Source organism: Lycorma delicatula, chromosome 6 (genome assembly GCF_047948215.1).
Source record: "Lycorma delicatula isolate Av1 chromosome 6, ASM4794821v1, whole genome shotgun sequence".
In the NCBI taxonomy this organism is placed as follows: Eukaryota; Metazoa; Arthropoda; class Insecta; order Hemiptera; family Fulgoridae; genus Lycorma; species Lycorma delicatula.
Genome location: NC_134460.1, coordinates 126,093,564 through 126,112,758, shown reverse-complemented (window position 1 = coordinate 126,112,758; position 19,195 = coordinate 126,093,564). Strand labels below are relative to the sequence as shown.

The 19,195-nt window shown below is 28.3% G+C and overlaps 2 protein-coding genes across 2 annotated transcripts in view; one reads left to right on the top strand and one right to left on the bottom strand.

Annotated features, from left to right (window-relative positions):
• LOC142326203 (transmembrane protein 42) overlaps positions 1-19,195 on the bottom strand; it is a 136,319-nt gene that overhangs the window by 44,358 nt on the left and 72,766 nt on the right. The gene's annotated exons all lie outside the window — the stretch shown is intronic.
• LOC142326201 (dual specificity protein phosphatase 22) overlaps positions 6,480-19,195 on the top strand; it is a 235,284-nt gene continuing 222,568 nt past the window's right edge. Inside the window, exon 1 of the mRNA XM_075368485.1 lies at positions 6,480-6,510. Within this exon, the coding sequence (XP_075224600.1) occupies positions 6,490-6,510 (21 nt within the window). The 5' untranslated portion in view covers positions 6,480-6,489. The remainder of the gene's footprint in view (positions 6,511-19,195) is intronic.

The window sequence follows — 19,195 nt, the reverse complement described above, 5'->3', positions numbered from 1 at the left end:
ATAGCAAAACCCTGGTTGAAAAATATTATGACGGTTATTGAATAAAAACGGTGAAAATGGGAATGCTTTGCGTAAAATTTTAATTTAAAAACTATTTACGTTACATCAGATAAGTTATTTATTAAAGAACTATTGGCCTAACAAAAACACTCCAATACTATGTAAACAATTTTAAAAAAATAACAGTCGACAAAATGTTTTAATTTTTAAAAAATATCGTTTAATTACGTCGACCCCCCTCACAATTTAGAGAAATAGTTAAATATTTTTCTATTAAATTCGAAGTAATAATCTTGTATACCTCCAACTTAAGGTACTCTTCTCATTAAAAACGTTAGATCCTCCATGAAACCTCATTGATGTAATTGTCTCATAGTGAAAAAAGTAGATCGTTTTACAACCGGGGCATTTTCAAAATCTCAATTTTCTATGCGTAATAATTTAATAGTTGTCATGCTTTATAAATAATCTAATGGAAAAACTTTTAAATGTTAATTCTTATTTTGTTAATAACTGATAATGATAAATTCGGTATTTTAAATTTCAATATGACCTCGTTTCACCGGGGTAACTGAAACCCAAGCAAAATTTTTCACTAGCCGTAACTCGCAAACGAAGCATTCTAGCACATATGTTTATATGAATTTTTTCCATTATTTTCACAAGCATAGTAGGTTATGAAAGTCGAGGGAGAACTTGGTGATACACGCTTTATATATTTAATTTATATGTCAATTAATTAATAGAATAATGACAATAATTATAACATATAAATTAAGTAAAAAACGTTCGTTCAATGAAAATAAGACGCGAAAATGAGGGGTTCAAAACCCTCTAAAAATCAAAATCAAATTATCAAATAGGTACGAATTCTATTCAGTTTTTATTTGGTAAAAGTTAGCAGAAATTTTAACTTACTTATAAAACCACTGACTTATTAATTTAGTTTAAAACTCAGAATTTTGATTTTAGTTGATTTTTTAATAATAAAAATTTTATTCAAAACGGTCGTTTTAAAACTATTCAAACGATGTGTTTAAAAAATGAATGGTGCATCCAAATACCTACTCCGTTTAAACACCTTCAGCCGATTACATAATGCAAGAAAACGGAGGGAACCAGCCACTATCGACTATTCTCCACGGACCTTCCAATTAATTCGGAGATCCAGAAAGGAGTTCACCCTCTCAAGTTCTCTAACTACACTGGTACGTTCAGCCTCGTACCGGGGATAGACATAGAGGACATGGTCCATTGTGTCGTCAACCCCACAATCCGGGCACAGGCCCGAATCACAGTTGGGTTCATCCATACAACGGAGGGCGTTTACACACACACCTATGTGGGTTTTTTTTGTGAACTTTATTTAATTGAATACAAAAATCTTAAAAATTAACAGGCTAATCATTTAAAAAGTAAACAACGGATAATTCATTCTAACTACACTTCATGTCTTATAGGTAGAAAATAAAAATACACCGTTGCATTATTCTATATCAGAAAAAAAAAATTTAAACATAATTATTAATGTACATATTTAGTCAAATGAATATAAACGAAATATATTTAATTTTTGTTAATATTAATTAAGAAAAAGCAATTAAAATTTTAAAGAAAAAATATATTTTATTATAAATCAGACACAATGATTTTATGATTAAAATAAACTGTAGAAGCGTTATTTAAAGGATTCTTTGAATGCAGTCAAATATTTTTCGGTAGCAATAAGAGTAAAAAAACCCGTACAAGTTTCAACGAATATAAGCCTAAAGAGAAATGCAGTAAGAACGTTGAATGTCTCACATGGGAGTTAACATGAGATGAAATCAGCTCTTCATTTTAATTCCCAAAAGGATTTAAAAACAAACTAAGTTACACTACCCAACTCCTGGTCTAAAAACTTGAATGTACGCTTCATTCGCCGAGAGAGAGAGAGAGAGAGAGAGAGAGAGAGAGAGAGAGTGAGTGTGTGTGTGTGTGTGTGTGTGTGTGTGTGTGTGTGTATCTGAGAGAGAAAAACCTGTTTCATAAAAAATTATTATCGTTTATTATGAAACAGGAAGATTGTTGTAATTTATTTTCTCATGAGATTTAAAAAAAAAATCAACCACAACATATTTTAACTACAACATAAGCGACAGAAAATAAAATTTGTAAAGATCAATTTAATTTAAAAATATTTACCCTAAAAAAACTTAAAAAATAAATTTATATCAACCGTGAGTTTAACATAAAGAAAGTCCCTTTCCTTTAACCACTATAGTGTAAAGGGAATATATATTTTTCAAGGAGTCTAGCCGTATTTGTAAGAGCTATCTTATAAACACAGACCACTTGTTTAAACAAATTTAAAAATACAATTACAAATGTTAAGATTAAACACATCACTTACATCTGCGCACCTTAGCCAATTTTAACTAATCGTTGCCAGGATTGTGATATTTCTAGCAGTGATCAAAGAGATCCTTAAAAAACTTTCCCGTTCTCCTTAATTGCCTACCAATTTAACCGATTCTTGAGAGCGTTTCAAATCGTCACCATTCACAATTCTGCCATTCAAAGGTTCCCTCATATTTTGAATAAAACTCTGTAGTGGGTAACTGTAATCGTCTATCCGAATTTTTTTTTTCAAATGACTTATAACAAGGTGGGGGACAAAATTTTCTTATTTTTTAGTATTTTTTTACATTTTTTGGTGATTCTTTCTTTCTTTTTGGTGATACTTCTTTTTTTACTTGTAAGGAAAGAAGTCTGCTAACATCAAACGTAGATTTATAAACTTTATTTCATATTTTTATGAATTAATTTTAACAGAGCATTAAAAGGTAATGGAGAAAATTAGTTGGATTTTAAACTATTACAATAGTTTTTATATTTTTCCTTCATCTATACAAGCCATCATTTGAGTCTTGATTTTAAAATTGAATATCAAGGATACTTTATAGAGAAACAAGCAATAAGTAACGAGTGAATATACAGTTAGTGTACGATTAGAAGAAGAATAAAGAGTAATAACTAATATAATGATGAGACAAAGAACGAAATGATAGTATGAGGAAACTAATAATATAAATTTTTACCTAAAAGAAAAACCACGAGCAGGGATGGAAAGGTAGACCTTTAAATAAGATTTCGTAAGTTAGATGGAAATACAGAAAGGTGGAGGAGTTTCCATTAGAAGTGTGCTAGTGAAGAATGCTTAAAATTCGTTTAATTACATTTTCTTCTTCTTTAAACTGTCTAAATTAGGCATGTCAAACTCGCAGTCTGTAAGTTTGACATGCTTCTACTGTGTGGCCTCATTTTTTAATATTTAAAGAATTTTCTATTGTTATACTAAATAATTTAAATTATAATGATTTTCTAAAAACAGGATGTTTCTAAGTTTCAGCACATATTATTAGATTTTACTCATCTCAGTCATACTATTAACACCATAAACGTATATTAACAACATCAAAAAGGAACCTGTTTTAAAAATTCTTAAGTATGAAAATGTTTTTATTTCCGTTAAAGTATTGAAAATGTTAAAAGTAGTCAATATCAGTTGAGATATTTATCGGTCAAATACAATTTCAAACAAGAACTTTATTGATTTTTAACCTTTAATAAAAAAGAATTTAAAACTAACCACTTTTTAAATACTTAGAATTAAACTTTCAGAAAATATTTCAAAATTATTATTCAATTCCTTCCTCCACCTCTGAGGAATTTTTGAAAATATATTTTCAAGTAAATAAATATCTAGTTGTTTTAAATTCTTTTTTATAAAATTTATACCGTAACAGTCATAGCGACCAACAACTTATTTCATTTCTGTATTTTAAAAAAACAATCGTTTAATAAAATTCTTTGTTTATGATGTCATACACACTATTTTTTCATTAAAGATCATAAAGAAAAATGATTTTAAAGCAGGTAAGTTATACTCTAAAAATGTTTTAGTAATTTCTTTTTGTATGCTCGATCTAAATCCATTTCAAGAAATATTTTTTGGCGGACCGTGAATTATCCTTACGTTCATATGGGCCAGTTGATTTTTATAAACACCTGAGTAATTTGGAGCTTTCATCGTGAGATAATCTATTCCAAACAAAACCTTCAGAAATTATATAGCGCAAAATGATTCTTTAAATAAATTTGTAAAAATTAATTATTTAACGTTACTCTAGCAGGTTTTGAAGAAAACGTTTCCAAAATTATAATTTGAAATCGGACGTAAAATTTTTTCTTAATTTTATTCTTCTGAATATATAATATTTTGTTCTTCTGTTCTATACAGCTTCAATATGCTATATTGCTTAAGTATTTTTGTTCTTTTTTACTGGTTTTGGGATCCTGACTTTCCCGACAGGCAATTCAGTCACCTGGCAGTAAACAGATTGTCCAAATTATTTCTTAGAAGCCCAAACTAGGTGAAATTAAAGATTTAATAGTCCTGAAATTCTAACCGTATGAACTAGGCAGAATTTGAATTACAGTAATACAAAATAGGGGGAAAAAGATAAAAAGAAAGAAAAGGGGTGTATGATTATGGAGAATGATCTACCCACGAGGAACTACAGTGCAGAACAAACACCCAATCAAGAGGATGTGTTTCCATCTTCTCGACTGGGTGTTTGGAGCACTGCTACCTAGTGGGGACACCACCTTCTAGGTAGCAATGCTCCTCTCACCCTCGGAAGATAAAAATATTTTAACCTAAGATCAAAACAGAGTATTATTGATATGTGATTTTGTTTTGATGTAATTTGCAACAAATAAGTTCTTCACAGATTTTTTTTATCCGAGAAGGGCATAAATTTCTTTAAAGTATAACATCATACATCCTCGAAAACGTGTAGCATGGAAACATTTTTCTTTTTCTGTTTAGCGTACGAAACTATTGTAAGGTATTACTTCAGATAATGAATGAAGATCATATGTTTGAATGTAAATGAAGAGTAGTCTTGTATAGTCTCAGGTCGACCATTCCTGAGATGTGTGGTTAATTGAAACCCAACCACCAAAGAACATCTTTGTAAAGTAACTGTCTTTATTAGGTTTTAGATCTTAGTACTCTCTACTTCAAAATCAGCTGATTTGAGATGACGAGTTCACCACTAGACCAACTCGGTGGGTTAGCATGAAAACATCTAACCGAATTATAACTAACTGATCAACCTCTATAAATCAGTAAAGTATAAAAGGATCGGACGTAATGCTTTACATATCGCTTTAATTACATTCCACTAACAAAATGAAATTTATACCCCGACAAGGACTAAAAGTTCTCTTTATTACCAAAATTTCCGACGTTCTAACTAAACTGTTAAAAATGTAAAAATTTTATCATAATGTTACTGTTAAGATATATAAATTATTAGTTGCAATTAACATCAAAACAAAATCACAGATCAATAATAGCTTGTTTTGATTCGGGTTAAAATATTTTAATCTTCCGAAAGGAGTGATGGTGGGAGGAGCATCTGCTTACCAGAGGGAGGTAGAGCCATCCTCTGAGTTGGGTGTTCTGTTTTGTACTGCGGTTCCTCATTGGTAGATCATTTTCCATAATCACCCTCCCCTTATTTTTTTTTATCTCCTTTTCATAGATTGTTTGGAACCTTCACTTTATTGTGTTATGAAATTAGAATAAAAGGATTTTTACAATTTGTTGTCAAAAAATTAAACTTAACAATAATAACTCTCAGTAGATATTACGTATCTATATATTAGATTTTTTCCAGCCATTTTATCACAGATATCTATATTTTGCTTGTTTATCTTTTTGAGTTTTATAATAAAAGAGAGTAATGAAATAAATTAACTTCTAAACTAAATTAGAATTTTGATTGACGATAATATATAGCAAAATGTAAACTGATAGATTGATAACAACAAGATTGAAAGTTTTAATATTAAGAAATGTTCTTTTCAAAACCGAAAGGAATATGTAAATGATTAATATTACTGTCGATCAGATGTTCTGTAATACTATGTTAGGCTTTCTGGTGTACCTTGGTCGTTGAATTTTATCAAAAAACTATCTCAGATAAAATAAGAAAATAAAAAATTTCCTTAAAGAAAATAGGCTGTAATACTTATCATTAATCTATGGTTTGAAATAAATTTAAGCAGTATACAGAAACGATTCTAGAGTTTTAAAATCGAGCTGTTTACTTTAAAACAATTATAATAGATTATTATTTTTACACTTTAAAAATAAATTATATAAAGTAAAATAAAAAGCTTTAAAAATTAATTACTGAATAAAAAATTTATTAAAAAAAGATAAAACGCGAGCACAAATCCATATTTGAATACATACGATCATAAAATATCATATACATTACGGTAAATCCTTGATTTTTTCATAAATAAAGGATAATAAAAACGGGGAAATTCAGTGGGAAAATAAGGTAAATTTCCATTTTACGAAAGGGAGTTTCAGCAAGAAGATTTCAGTCACAATGTGACAGCGGTGAAGAGAAGTGGCCACCTCCCGCCATGGGGAATGGCATGAATAAGGTAATTGAAAGATTTATGTTAATATTAAACCGCTTACATTTTTTATTATTTAAAAAAAAATAATAATTTTATATATTTCTTAACAAATAGTTATAGTGTATTCTGCGTTAATTGAAAATGAATACTATTGAAATAAAGCCGGTACATGTGTGTATTTGTGTGAAATTAAAATTAGTTGAACGCATACAGAATAAATTTTTATTTTTTGAGAAGTAAAAACATAAAATATTCAATTTATTTTTAAAATATTAACATAGATATATTATTTAATTTATGTTTATAAATCACTGCACACGTACAGTATGGGATAATATCGACAGCGATTTTAAATAATTAATAAACATCATTAGTTACATGTAAAAGTTAACTATTTTACTTGTAATTACATAAGGTTTAAAAAAGAGGCTACATATATAAAATAATTTTGTAAAATTTATAATTACATAAACAAAATTACGAATTCGCTATCTGAATTTTTTTGATACAGCTAGTTCAAAGTACTTCAAGTAATGGTTATTACAGTTACTTCTAGCTTGATTTAATTCTTTGAGTCTATCTCATTGAATAGGTGAAGCAGAGAAAGACAATTTCAAATAAATCATATAAAAGTTTGCTATTGATTATGAGTTTGAAAAATAAAAATTAAACAAGTACAAAATCACTGAATTATATTATGCATATACTTACTGGTACATTAAACTCTTTAACAAACCGATCTATTGGTTAGGTGATAAGTTATCTGTCATCTCATATGATCAGCTGTTGATGTAGATAATCGTTGTACTTTGTCATTGAGATCAAATTAAAGAGCTAAAGAATTGTCAGGCTGATTAAAGTAAACTAAGTAAGAAAATGCGAAGTTATATAACAAATTTTTTTTTTTTAAATAAATTTAAATCATCTTTATGTAGGACAAACAACAAAATAACCAATATGCCTATGTCTAATAGTATTTCTCTGTCTGTAAATGGGTTTATTTATTATTATTTTCTTTATAAAACATTTAATCGATTTTGTTATATATATTATATTCCTCTCCCTCTCTTTTTACTGATTTTTTAACCTTAATATATTTTTTAGATCCTATATCGTCAATTAAAAAATTATATTTTATATAATTTTTAAAATAAAAATCGAAAAACTATAATATTATCTTCCTCTTTGTTTTATACGCACAACTTTATTATCAAATTAACTTAAAACGTGATGAATACATAAATTTCTGCTCCAAACGTCTGCCGATCTCCTTGACAGAGTGGTAGCATCTCGTTCTTTCATCCGGAGGTTCCGGATGGGATTTTCTTTAAACATTTCTTTTTTATAGTTTTCATCTTAAAAATTCTTCACATTTAACATTATTAATGCCATTATCTACTAATCTTTACCTCTTTGGTTTTCCTATAATTAATATTTCACTGCTACAAAGCTTATGTTCCGTATATTATGCATTATTTAATACAGAAAAACAAGCAGTACATTCATCTCTTGCTTTACAATATCTGTCCCGGTATTTCTTATGATTGTTGACACATGTTAAGCACCTCAGATACAAGTCACACAAGGCAAAATTTATTTCTATGAGAGTAATGATGATTGTTATATACCATTCCCTATAATGAACAGAATGATGGTTTCACTTGTAATTTTCTGGATTTCCGTGGATTTGACATAATATATGATAATATTATGATAATATGATAATAAATATGATAATATTTGATAATATATGATCGTACATTTGGTTTATGCAACTGTAATAAGATAAACAAAAAAAAATTCTCGCTTTTCTTAGTAAGCTTGATACCGTTAATGATAGGGAATTGGGAATAGAAAATTACTTACATCAGGCTGCCAAAGCCCTTGCGATTATGTAATGAGATAGACCTTACCGTACATACAAACAAAACTAATATGTAGCCTTCCAAAGAATATTTTATTAAAAATTTATTTTTGAGTCAAAGATTTATCTTTGTTACTAACAACAGGCTTTCTCTTCAGCATAAAATATCTTGTTCGTTAACTCTATTTTTTGTCTACCTTATGTCATCCATTCTTGGTAATTTTACTGCTTCGTTATTACAATTATTGTACTTCTGCTATGACTATTAAATAAATTCTGCTATCTTAGTTTTTAATTAATTATTGCGTATTCAAATTTCTATAAAAATGTCAATACTTTTCTTGTTTATTATGCAACTGAATCTCCTAACAGTGACCTAATAAAGTCTAGTATTTCATCTTGTCCATTGATGTCTAAAATTTCTTCTATCTATAATAAAAAATTGCTTAATTTCATAATATATTTGATATTATAAATATATATTTCTACGTATTTCATAATTTATTCTATCTAGGAATCTAAAAAAGGATATTAATCTAAAAGTAATTCTTTATAGGAATCTTAAAATCTTCATTTTATTTTCTTAATCTGTTATTTAACCATCATATTTTCCGTAAATTTTTTTTTATTACTACTAAATTCCTCTTATAAAGCAGTGGGGATATGCTAAATCCTTGCGCCACTCTTTTCTTTACTTTCACAATCTTTCATTCTTTTCATATGACCTTACTGTCTAGACTAAAAATAACTCTTTTACATCTCAAATTCATTTTCCCTTTAAATAACTTATTCAATTTCATATTATGTAAATTTTTGAAATTTATGGATTACCAAATTGTAGTTTTATTGTTGTTCAATTATGTTTTGGCGGAAAAAGTATTGATCTATGTTGATATACTTCAACATAAAATTAGAGAATACTAATAAACTACTTCACTTTCAGCTGTTGTACAAATCTAGAAGGGATTAGACAAGTGTATTATCGTACCAGAATTGACATGTAAACTTGTTTCCTTTCCTTCTTATTTTTCCCTCTCTCCATTCTGTATCATTGATCTGGAACTAGCTAAGTTCATCTCTTCCATTTAACCCCATACGCTCTGTGACTTTGTTTTATCGTTGTCTAGTTCTGTGATATTAATGTAAGATGAATATTTATGTTGTTTTCTTCCGCTTAACCATTTTAATAATACAGAACTGCTTCATTGGTCCTGTCGTTTTATCTTAAACACCCTTACACATTAACTTACAAAATTTCACACATCAATTTCTTAATGTTTATTTTTATTTTCAATTTGCTGATCTCCGTCGCGGAGTGGTAGCATCTCCACCTTTCATCCGGATATCCCGGGTTAACATCCCAGTCAGGTATGCATTTTTTCTAGGCTACAAAACTCAATTTTCTATATTACTAGTACAAGCTTTAACGTTTCTGTGTAATTTAATTAACCAAAAAATAAATAAATTTATTTATTCTGTTTCGTTGTAGACCTCAATTTATTAAAATTATTACAAAATGAGCGAGGTCTACAGTTCATAAAAGCTACTAACCACAACTGGTTCATTAATGTATAAATAACGAATTTCTGTTTTAAAATAATATATTCAATATTCGACTCAAAACATATATTTTTGCAAGAGTGGACATGATACATTTTTTTCATCATCCCTTACTCTTAACAAATCCATTGTTCTTAACAATTTCTTCCTCTTTATATTTGTCATCTTCTATTAATTTTTTAAATTCTTTCTTTGGTTTTAACATTTTCTTCCTCTTTATATTTATCATATTTTCTTGTTTTTTTTATTCGTCCCACGTCGTCTTCCCCTTCATATTCATCTTCTTATCTTTTTTTTAAGATATACTTCTTGATGTTATCTCTCTTTTTCCTGTAAGACTGTTTCTTTTTCATTTTTGATTATTCATCAAATAATCCAAAAAAAATTTAATATTTTACACACTGATATCATCTTCAATTCTAAGAAATACTGCTTAAAATACAATACGTATTTCATATTACACATTACTTAAAATACAAAGTTATTTATATACAGTTTCAGCGCTAAAATATCCTACACAGACATCTAAGATTAAGTAGTAGCGTCTTCACTTTTCATCTGTTACTTTTCGTCTGTCTTTTCATCTGTTGTAGGTTTAAATTTCGGTTAGATTTGGCATGTGTTACACGTAAAAACTCTAAATGTTATTTTCAATTCAATAAAATTAGTGAAATAAGATGACTCTTAAATTTACATTTGAAATTTATCATAACTAAGAGTTATTCCCAATATTATTTTCCAAGAAGAATACGTGAAAAGATTTATATAGACAATTTAGGAATCAATTTTTCATCCGGAGGTCCCGGGTTCGAATCCCGGTCAGGCATGGCATTTTTACACACGCTACAAATCATTCATCCCAACCTTTGAAGCAATGCCTAACGGTGGTCCCGGAGATAAAAAAAAACAAAAAAAATTTAGTGATCAGTAACCTATAAATGTTCGTGTGTCAAATTTTTTTACCAAATTCTTTTACCGCCAAGCAATACATATAGAGCGCGCACGCAAAATTATTAATAAAACAAAAACTGGAATGTTATATTTTATAAAAACAGTATCAATATTACTATAAATTTTAAAGATTTATAACTGGCAAACTGAATCCATTTTTACTTCCTTGTACGAAGTAAAGGAAGTATTGTGATCGCGAAAAATTTCGATTTTCAGATTTCATCGGAAATATCCATTTTCACCATCCCTGAATCCATTCTGACTGGTTTTGGCGTGACGTCTTTACGTACGTACGTATATATCTCGCTTAACTCAAAAACGATTAGCCGTAAGATGTTGAAATTTTGGATTTAAGACTGCTGTAACATCTAGTTGTGTACCTCCCCTTTTGGTTGCAATCGACTTGACCAAAAGTAACCAAAAAAGCCCAAAATTAAAAAAAAATGGATTTTGGACTTTTTCTTAACTGCAGTAATAAGCCCTCATTGAGAGCTTTTCAACGATATGTCATTATTTTCATTGGTTCCAGAGTTATAGCCAAATAAAATTTTAATTAATGAAATATTTGGATCTAACAACGGGAAGGCACATTGGTTCGAATCCGACTTCATCTCCTTTTTCTTTAACTTTTTTTTTAATTTATATATATTGATTTATTAATAATTATTAATCTCTGATTGTAAAAATATTTTTACTATAAATAATAATTCAATAACAATAAAAAAAAGACAAAATATCAAAAGTAATTAATGAAATAAAATTTTATGTACTTTCCATTAAAAAAAAAAAAAATGTGTATATGTAATTTAATAGGCGTACAAGGAAGTCGTGTAGATGTCCACATCATGTTTTTTCACTTGGTGAGTGAACTAGAGAAATCGATATCTGATATACTTGTATCCTAATAATATTGATTAACAAATTTAAAAATAAATAAATTAATAGCTATAAAATAAAAGCATTCCAATTTTTCTTGATAATTATTACATATTTATCAGGCTTGACATCTTCATACGCTAAACAATTTATTTTCATAAGTAGTTAGAATTAGGCAGTTTCCCTTGAATTGTTTAAATAAATAAAATAAAATAAAATATAAAATTCAAAATATATTTTTTAAAGCTAATTCATTAAATTTATTCTGGTTTAAAAAATACTTTTTATAATTGTTTCACTGATATAATACGACTGAATATAATCATAATAATACATTTATTTGCAGTTAGATATTTTATTCTGATCACCATATAATAATGTATTATTGAAGATCACGTCAGGGTTGATAGGTATGTAACACGATGGTTAGTAATGAATGAACTGCCGTAGCATTTATCTAGTTGGATCAAGAAAAACCGTGATAATACCTAATCAGAGCAGGATCAAAATATATAAAATTAATTATAAAATAATTATGTCTTTAAATAAAAATTAACATTAATGTCAATTAAATAAATAGAATAAGAAAACATAAATAATAATTTAGAAGGCTTTAATGAAAATTATTTGAGGACATATTTATGTACAGGTTAAACAAAGATATCGAAAATTTAGGGTTTTTAATTTTTTTATTTAATATTATTTTAAAAAATTGTTCGACAGAATAATAATGTTTATATAAAAAAAAATCTTTTAATTTTATTTTAAATAAATTGGTGTAAAGAGCTTTTGGATGGTTTATTAATTTACTAAAAATGGCAACGAAAGAGTCTAATACGGCCCTTTCTTGTAAGCGTATTGTGATGAGTTATAAAAAACGGTTCTGTTGTCTGGTTTGATAGAGATGGATATCATCCTTTCTTAAAGAATAAGTGACTCTTGTTTTTTAAACACCTACCATTACTACTACCTCCATTAAACACCACAATTGTTTCTGTTTAACCTTTATTTCAAATTATTTTGTTTTTTTTTCCACATTCATATACAGTCTGAACGATTCATATTTATGAACGCCAAATAATGATTTGAAATACGCTAAAATTTATTTTTTCCCTTAAGATGACTTTCCTTTTAACCGAGTTAATAACTCATTATAAACAGGTGGTATTGGAAATCATTATTTGATTGCAGTTTATATTAAGTTAAAAAACTCCAAGAAGCCGAATACTTAACTTTGATTCTCATATTATTTTTTCCATTGTTCTTTTTGTATTGGAATTCAATTAACGAAACTGTCTCAGGACCTATCGGCCAGAGATTGTACGAGATCATATTTACAACAACGTCGGCTTTTATACCATTCCGTGAGAAGCTTTCCTTATCTAGTATATTATATTTCATTTCGTCAGACAAAATAATTAAATCTCAAAAAAAATCTCAATTACAGTTAAGGTGAAATCCTTTTCAAACGGAGTATAGTCTTGTAATTAAACAAAAAAAAAAACTGTTTTTATACCAATGGGTAAAAAAATACTTCCATGATTGTACAGGTGGGTAGTTATTTCGTTTCAGTCTATCATAAAAAGGTACGTAATTAGCATGTAATTTTTGTCCTTTTATCTTTATTATTTTTAAAGTTTTTCAAAGTTATACAAAATAGAACTGGCGGAATTTTTAAGACTTTGAGTAGTTACATATATTTTTACATCCTTTTACGAAGTAAAGAAGGAAATATGATCGCGAAAAATTTCAGTTTTCAGATTTCAACGGAAATATCCATTCTGACCATTCCTGAATCCATTTTGACTAGTTTCGGCGTAACGTCTGTATGTACGTATCTCGCATAACTCAAAAACGATTAGCCGTAGGATGTTGAAATTTTGGGTTTAGGACTGTTGTAACATCTACTTGTACACCTCCCATTTAGATCACAATTGACCGAACCAAAAGTGTCCAAAAAAGCCTGAAATCCCCAAAAACTTTTGGACTTTTTCTTAACTGCATTAATAAGACCACATTGAGAGCATTTCAACGATATTTCATAAGTGGTATTTACTTTATGTACTTTTAAAAATGTGTATATGCAATTTAATAGGATTTTTACATATGTGTATGTAATAGATTTGGTGAAACATCTGATTATTTAATATTAAATGAAAATTATAATTTAGAATCGTATATATTTGGATTTTCTAGTTTAATTTTATTTAATTATTCTGAAATTTCTGTTTAATTTTATCTACATTAAAGTAAACTACAGTGACTGAAAAATAGACCCTCACAAGAACAACATATACACTGAGGCATACATGCTCGATCTTTAATAAATTGCAGAAAATTCTTATATTTAGTTCATTACTCCTCTGATATTGTCGGACAATATTCTCTCTAAATCGGAGTTTATCATTATTTCATTTATTTGTTTTTTGTTGCCAATCATTTAATCGCCCTTTGGGTTGATAAAATTCTTCTGATCTTAATTTGTGTACACGTGCTCTAGTTTTAAAATTTTCTCTCCCTTTATATTCATCATCCTCTCTTAATCTTTTTATTCTTTCCTTGGTTTTAACATTTTCTTCCTCTTTATATTTATCATCTCTTAATTTTTTTATTTTCCCCTTGTTCTTAACATTTTCTTCTCCTTCATATTTATCTTCTTGTCGTTTTTTTAAGATATATTTCTTCATGCTATCTTTATTTTTCCTGTATGATTGTTTCTTCTTCATTTTTAATCATTCACTAAATAATCCAATAATAAAAATTGAATATTTTACCCGTAAGGTCGAAATTAACATTTGTAACCTGTAGACAGGAGTTCACTAAACGGAATATTTTAATTTTTATTAACTTTTATTTATATGACACACCAGAAATCTTGATTTTTTGTTAATTAGCAACTCACGAAGATACAATAAGACTGATCTAGTAATACGAGTAATAAAGGGACTTTTACTCTATCCTAATTTTTATGTAAGATTGTTGAATTAATAATTATATAAATATTTGATGTTAATAAAAATATTTCAGCAATTATGTAACTAACTCTCCACTTTATTAAAGAATTGGAGGATCGTATCTCACTTTCAAACGAAATAAGTTTAAATGAAGTGCATCAAAAAATGTGTATATATAATTTAATAGGCGTACAAGAAAATGTGTCCACATCAGATCTTTAAATTATGTGAAAGTGTATTTTTTTATCTTTTCAGTTAATGTTTAAAAATGAGGTTTAATAAAATAATATAGGCTTTCAATTTATCCAAAAGAAAACAGTTTCAGAATATCAAATAAACTACAGTATATATAAAAAGTGTGGAAAAAAGGAGGTCAGGTATCTTGCTTATGGTTTTACTATTTTTATGACTGACTTGACTTGTATATTCCATCAACAAATGTTGTTCTTCATTGGGGAATACTTATTCAACATCCAGCCATGTTTTTAGGTTTGAAAAGCGGATAAAAGCATTTTTAGAAAGAGATAGAACGCGGTTTAAGAGAGAAAGACTGGGTGAGAAATGTAGAAACAATTTTCTAACTCCTGTATCTACTTGTCGACTGGATTTTTTATGAGAATCAATTGTAGCCAAGCTAGGAATAAATATTTTTCGCCTTTATTTCAGATCACTTTGTTTTATTTTTGTTACAGCTTTGTTTTTGCCAACTGTGAGTAAATGTTTGGTTATACAATTTTAATAATTTGGATGTGATAAATTTTACGGAAACGAATTAGATGAATGAATAATTTATTTCAGTTGCGAACAAACAGAATATAATCTGACCATGATATACGTAACTGTTAATTGTTTGATTTAATTTACGTCGGTAGTATAAATAAACGTTCTTGCATTAACAAAATGTTTCTATTCATTCATAAAATTTGCTGACAAACGTTTAGTTGGTACACATTTTGCAAAAATATATTTTTTTTTTATTAAATTATTTCCGGGATGAGGTGAGGTTCTTGTAATCCTGGGGTTAAATAAAATCAAACAAAAAATAGAACTTTTTTGAAAATAGCCAATTTAAAAACAATAAAATAGACAATTAATTTTAATATAACTTAAATAAACGACTGATTTTAGTATATATTTTTAATTAATTTGGAACATTCCTTTGCTATTCAACGAAGAGTTCGGATGTATGTCTCGTATAAGTGTATGCTATTCGTTAAGCTAGTGGTTCCTAAACGTCTATAAGTCGCGGCGCCCTTTTTCAATTAAAATTTTTCCATGGCGCCCTACCCTAAGTAAAAGTTAGACTACTCGTAAGTACAGATAAAAATAATTAAAACTCGTGTATCTTCATTATTTTTTTTGCTTTATTAACATTAAATTAATAATTATAAATGTCTTGGTTCAATTAATTATGAAGCTTTTACAATATTTCGCGACGCCCCTGTGAAGAGGCCACGGCTCTCCGGGGCGCACAGTTTGGGAATCGCTGGGTAAGCAATTCATTCAAAGGGATCTTTATAATTTTTTACTTGAGTAACTTATTTTTCTTTAATAAACTTTCGACTTTTTATCAACTTGAAGTTCATGTGATAAATATACAGAATGTATCACAAAGTTCTTCCGGGACTTTCACAACCTAATCTATTTGTGAAAATAATGAAAAAAAGTTCGTATAAACATATGTCCTAAAATGTTTAGTTTGCAAGTTACGCTAGTGAAAAATTTCGCTCGGATTCCAGCCACTCTGGTGAAATAAGGTTGAACTGAAATTTTTAGGACGTTAATTAAAGGGCAGAATTAGTGATTTACTTTGGTTATTGCGCTAAAAAATCAAATAAAATTGGTTCCAGAACCGTATCTGCAGTAGTGTTTGAGAAATCTGCGGTGAAAACAATAAACTGGGATAAAAAAACCCTATTTTTATGTTTTTCATACGCTAACTTTGTTAAATTGGTAATAAATGTTAAAACTTATAAATAAAAATTATAGAGAATTGAATTCTGAACCAAATGGTGTAAGATAGAGAAATTTAGATCTTGTTTAGAAATAGTACATTACTAAATTTGTTAGAAAAGTACTCATTTATGTAAACAAACACTAATTTATTTTTTGGTTATGTAACAAATTTGTAAAAACAAAATTTACTGTTAAAAATTGTTGTTAAAAAATTTTAAAAAAACCTGAAAAATTATAAAAAACTGTAAATTAAAAATTACTTAGATAATATTTTTTTTTATTAATAAAAGAAATACAATAAATTATACTGAAAAAATTATTATTTCAAAGTTGCCAATAAAATAACAACAGCTGATCAACAGAGCGCAATACTGTGTTGATGTTTAAATCATTCGTAAGATACATTAAGTTATTGGATACTGTGAACGGTGCTGTCGTTAGCAAAGGTTTTCAGTGAATTTTAGTTTGAACTTGATCGGTTTGCCATTGAAGTAATGCCGTAATTATTTACAACAGAGAAATACAGTGACATGATACTTATCTTGGGTGTGCGTAATGGTAATTCTACAGCTGCTACAGTAAAATATGAAATACGATTCCGAATTACGGGATTATAGATCCCAAAACAATTAGCGCGACTAAGCAATTTCAGAAAACAGGTTCACTAGCTAGTAATCGTACCGGATACGAACGGTCTGTCCAACACGACGCTGTTATTGATGAAATTATTATCGATGAAATTCAGCGTAGTCTTGGTGTCAGTACACGATGTCTTTCAAAGCGGATTGGAGTTTCGCATTCGTTGGTTTGGAGGACACTTTAACAAAACAAGTTTTATCCTTATCACAAACAACCAGTTCAACATCTACGAGTATACAAGGAGACGATCCGTTTCGCTTGGAGTTTTACAACTGGTGGAATACAAATCGACAACTTTACAAGTATTATTTGTTTACCGACGGGACAAATTTCACTCGATATGGCGTCAACAACTTTAAATTTATGCGATTAGGGGTGGATGAAAAATATTATATACAAAACAAAAATACATTCCCCTGAGGAATCAATTGTCCGCATTTTGGATGCGGCTGAGCAACTTAAGGACAGAGCTGAAGAACAAGAAATAGCAACAAAAGCAGTAAAGGAAAAAATGTGTTGAAAATGGCGGGATCATTTTTTGAACATTTATTATAAACTGCTACGTGCAATCCACTTAAAATTAAAATCACTCAATTAGTCTAGTTTTTTATTTCTAAATAAAATTCGAAGTTTTCTAACTTTTCTTTAACTTTAAATTTTTCTTTGTTTCATTCAATTTATCTTACACCATTTCTACTTCCTTTACGAAAAATTTCGATTTCCAGATTTCAATGAAAATATTCATTTTGACCATCCCTGAATCCATTTTGACTAGTCTCGGCGTGGACGTCTGTACGTACCTATTTATCTCGCATAACTCGAAAACGATAGGATATTGAAAGTTTGGATTTAGGACTGTTGTAACATCTAGTTGTGCACCTCCCCTGTTGATTGCAATCGACTGAACCAAAAGTGTCCAAAAAAAGATTTTTTCTTAACTGCTGTCATATGCTGTCCCATATTGAGACCTTTTCAACGATATGTCATAAAAGGTACTTATTTTCATTGGTTACAAAGTTACAGCCAAAATGGAATTTTAATTAATGAAATATTTGGATTTTAGGGGAAGGATTTAAATCTTAAGGAATATTTGGATATTAACGTCTCATTGTAAAGAAGTTTTACGATGAATATTAATTCAATAATAATAAAAAAGTAAATAAAAAATAAAGACCAGTTTTCTTCAAATTTGGCTCATATGTGTTTATATATGGGGCATTGATCATATTAATTTTTTCAAAATTCTTTGAGAGAGGGAGGATATCGCAATAAACCAATTTCCACTTTCTTCAGAGACATTTTAGAGAAAACTTTATTAATAATTCACAAAACGTTCATTACAAAATAACTCACACCTCTTAAAATTGAATTGTATGTGTTTTGTTTTTTTTTTGCTCTACAAACCCTTAAGTTTAAATATTAAAAAATTGTTTTTTAAAGTTTATACTTCATATATAGAGGTATCAAGAAATATCTACAATTTATTTTTTTAAAATTATAGACCTTGGACATAAAATGCAGAAAAGTATTTTGAAAATTCTTATCGTAGATTTTATTGAAGGGGGTGTTAGATTTAGAGAACATTTTACTTAAGAAAAAAAAAAAATTTTAACCTATATATAAATATTTTTAGAAAACCTTTTCTTAAAATGCCCATCTATAGAAAAAATTTATATTTTTTTTTTTATGGCTCTAACGCTTTTTAATTTTTATTATTAGTAGCCGAGGAAGTCATGCAATACTTTGCTAGCTTTTTTGTATTAATATTATATTAAGAAATAATCATTGGTACTTATGTATTATAATGGCGCTACTATCGTTAGGAGCGCGACTGGTGGCGAGTTAAATAACTACGTTCTACTTCTTGTCAGCAAGATTATAAAATAAAAATATTTGTTAACTTAACGGT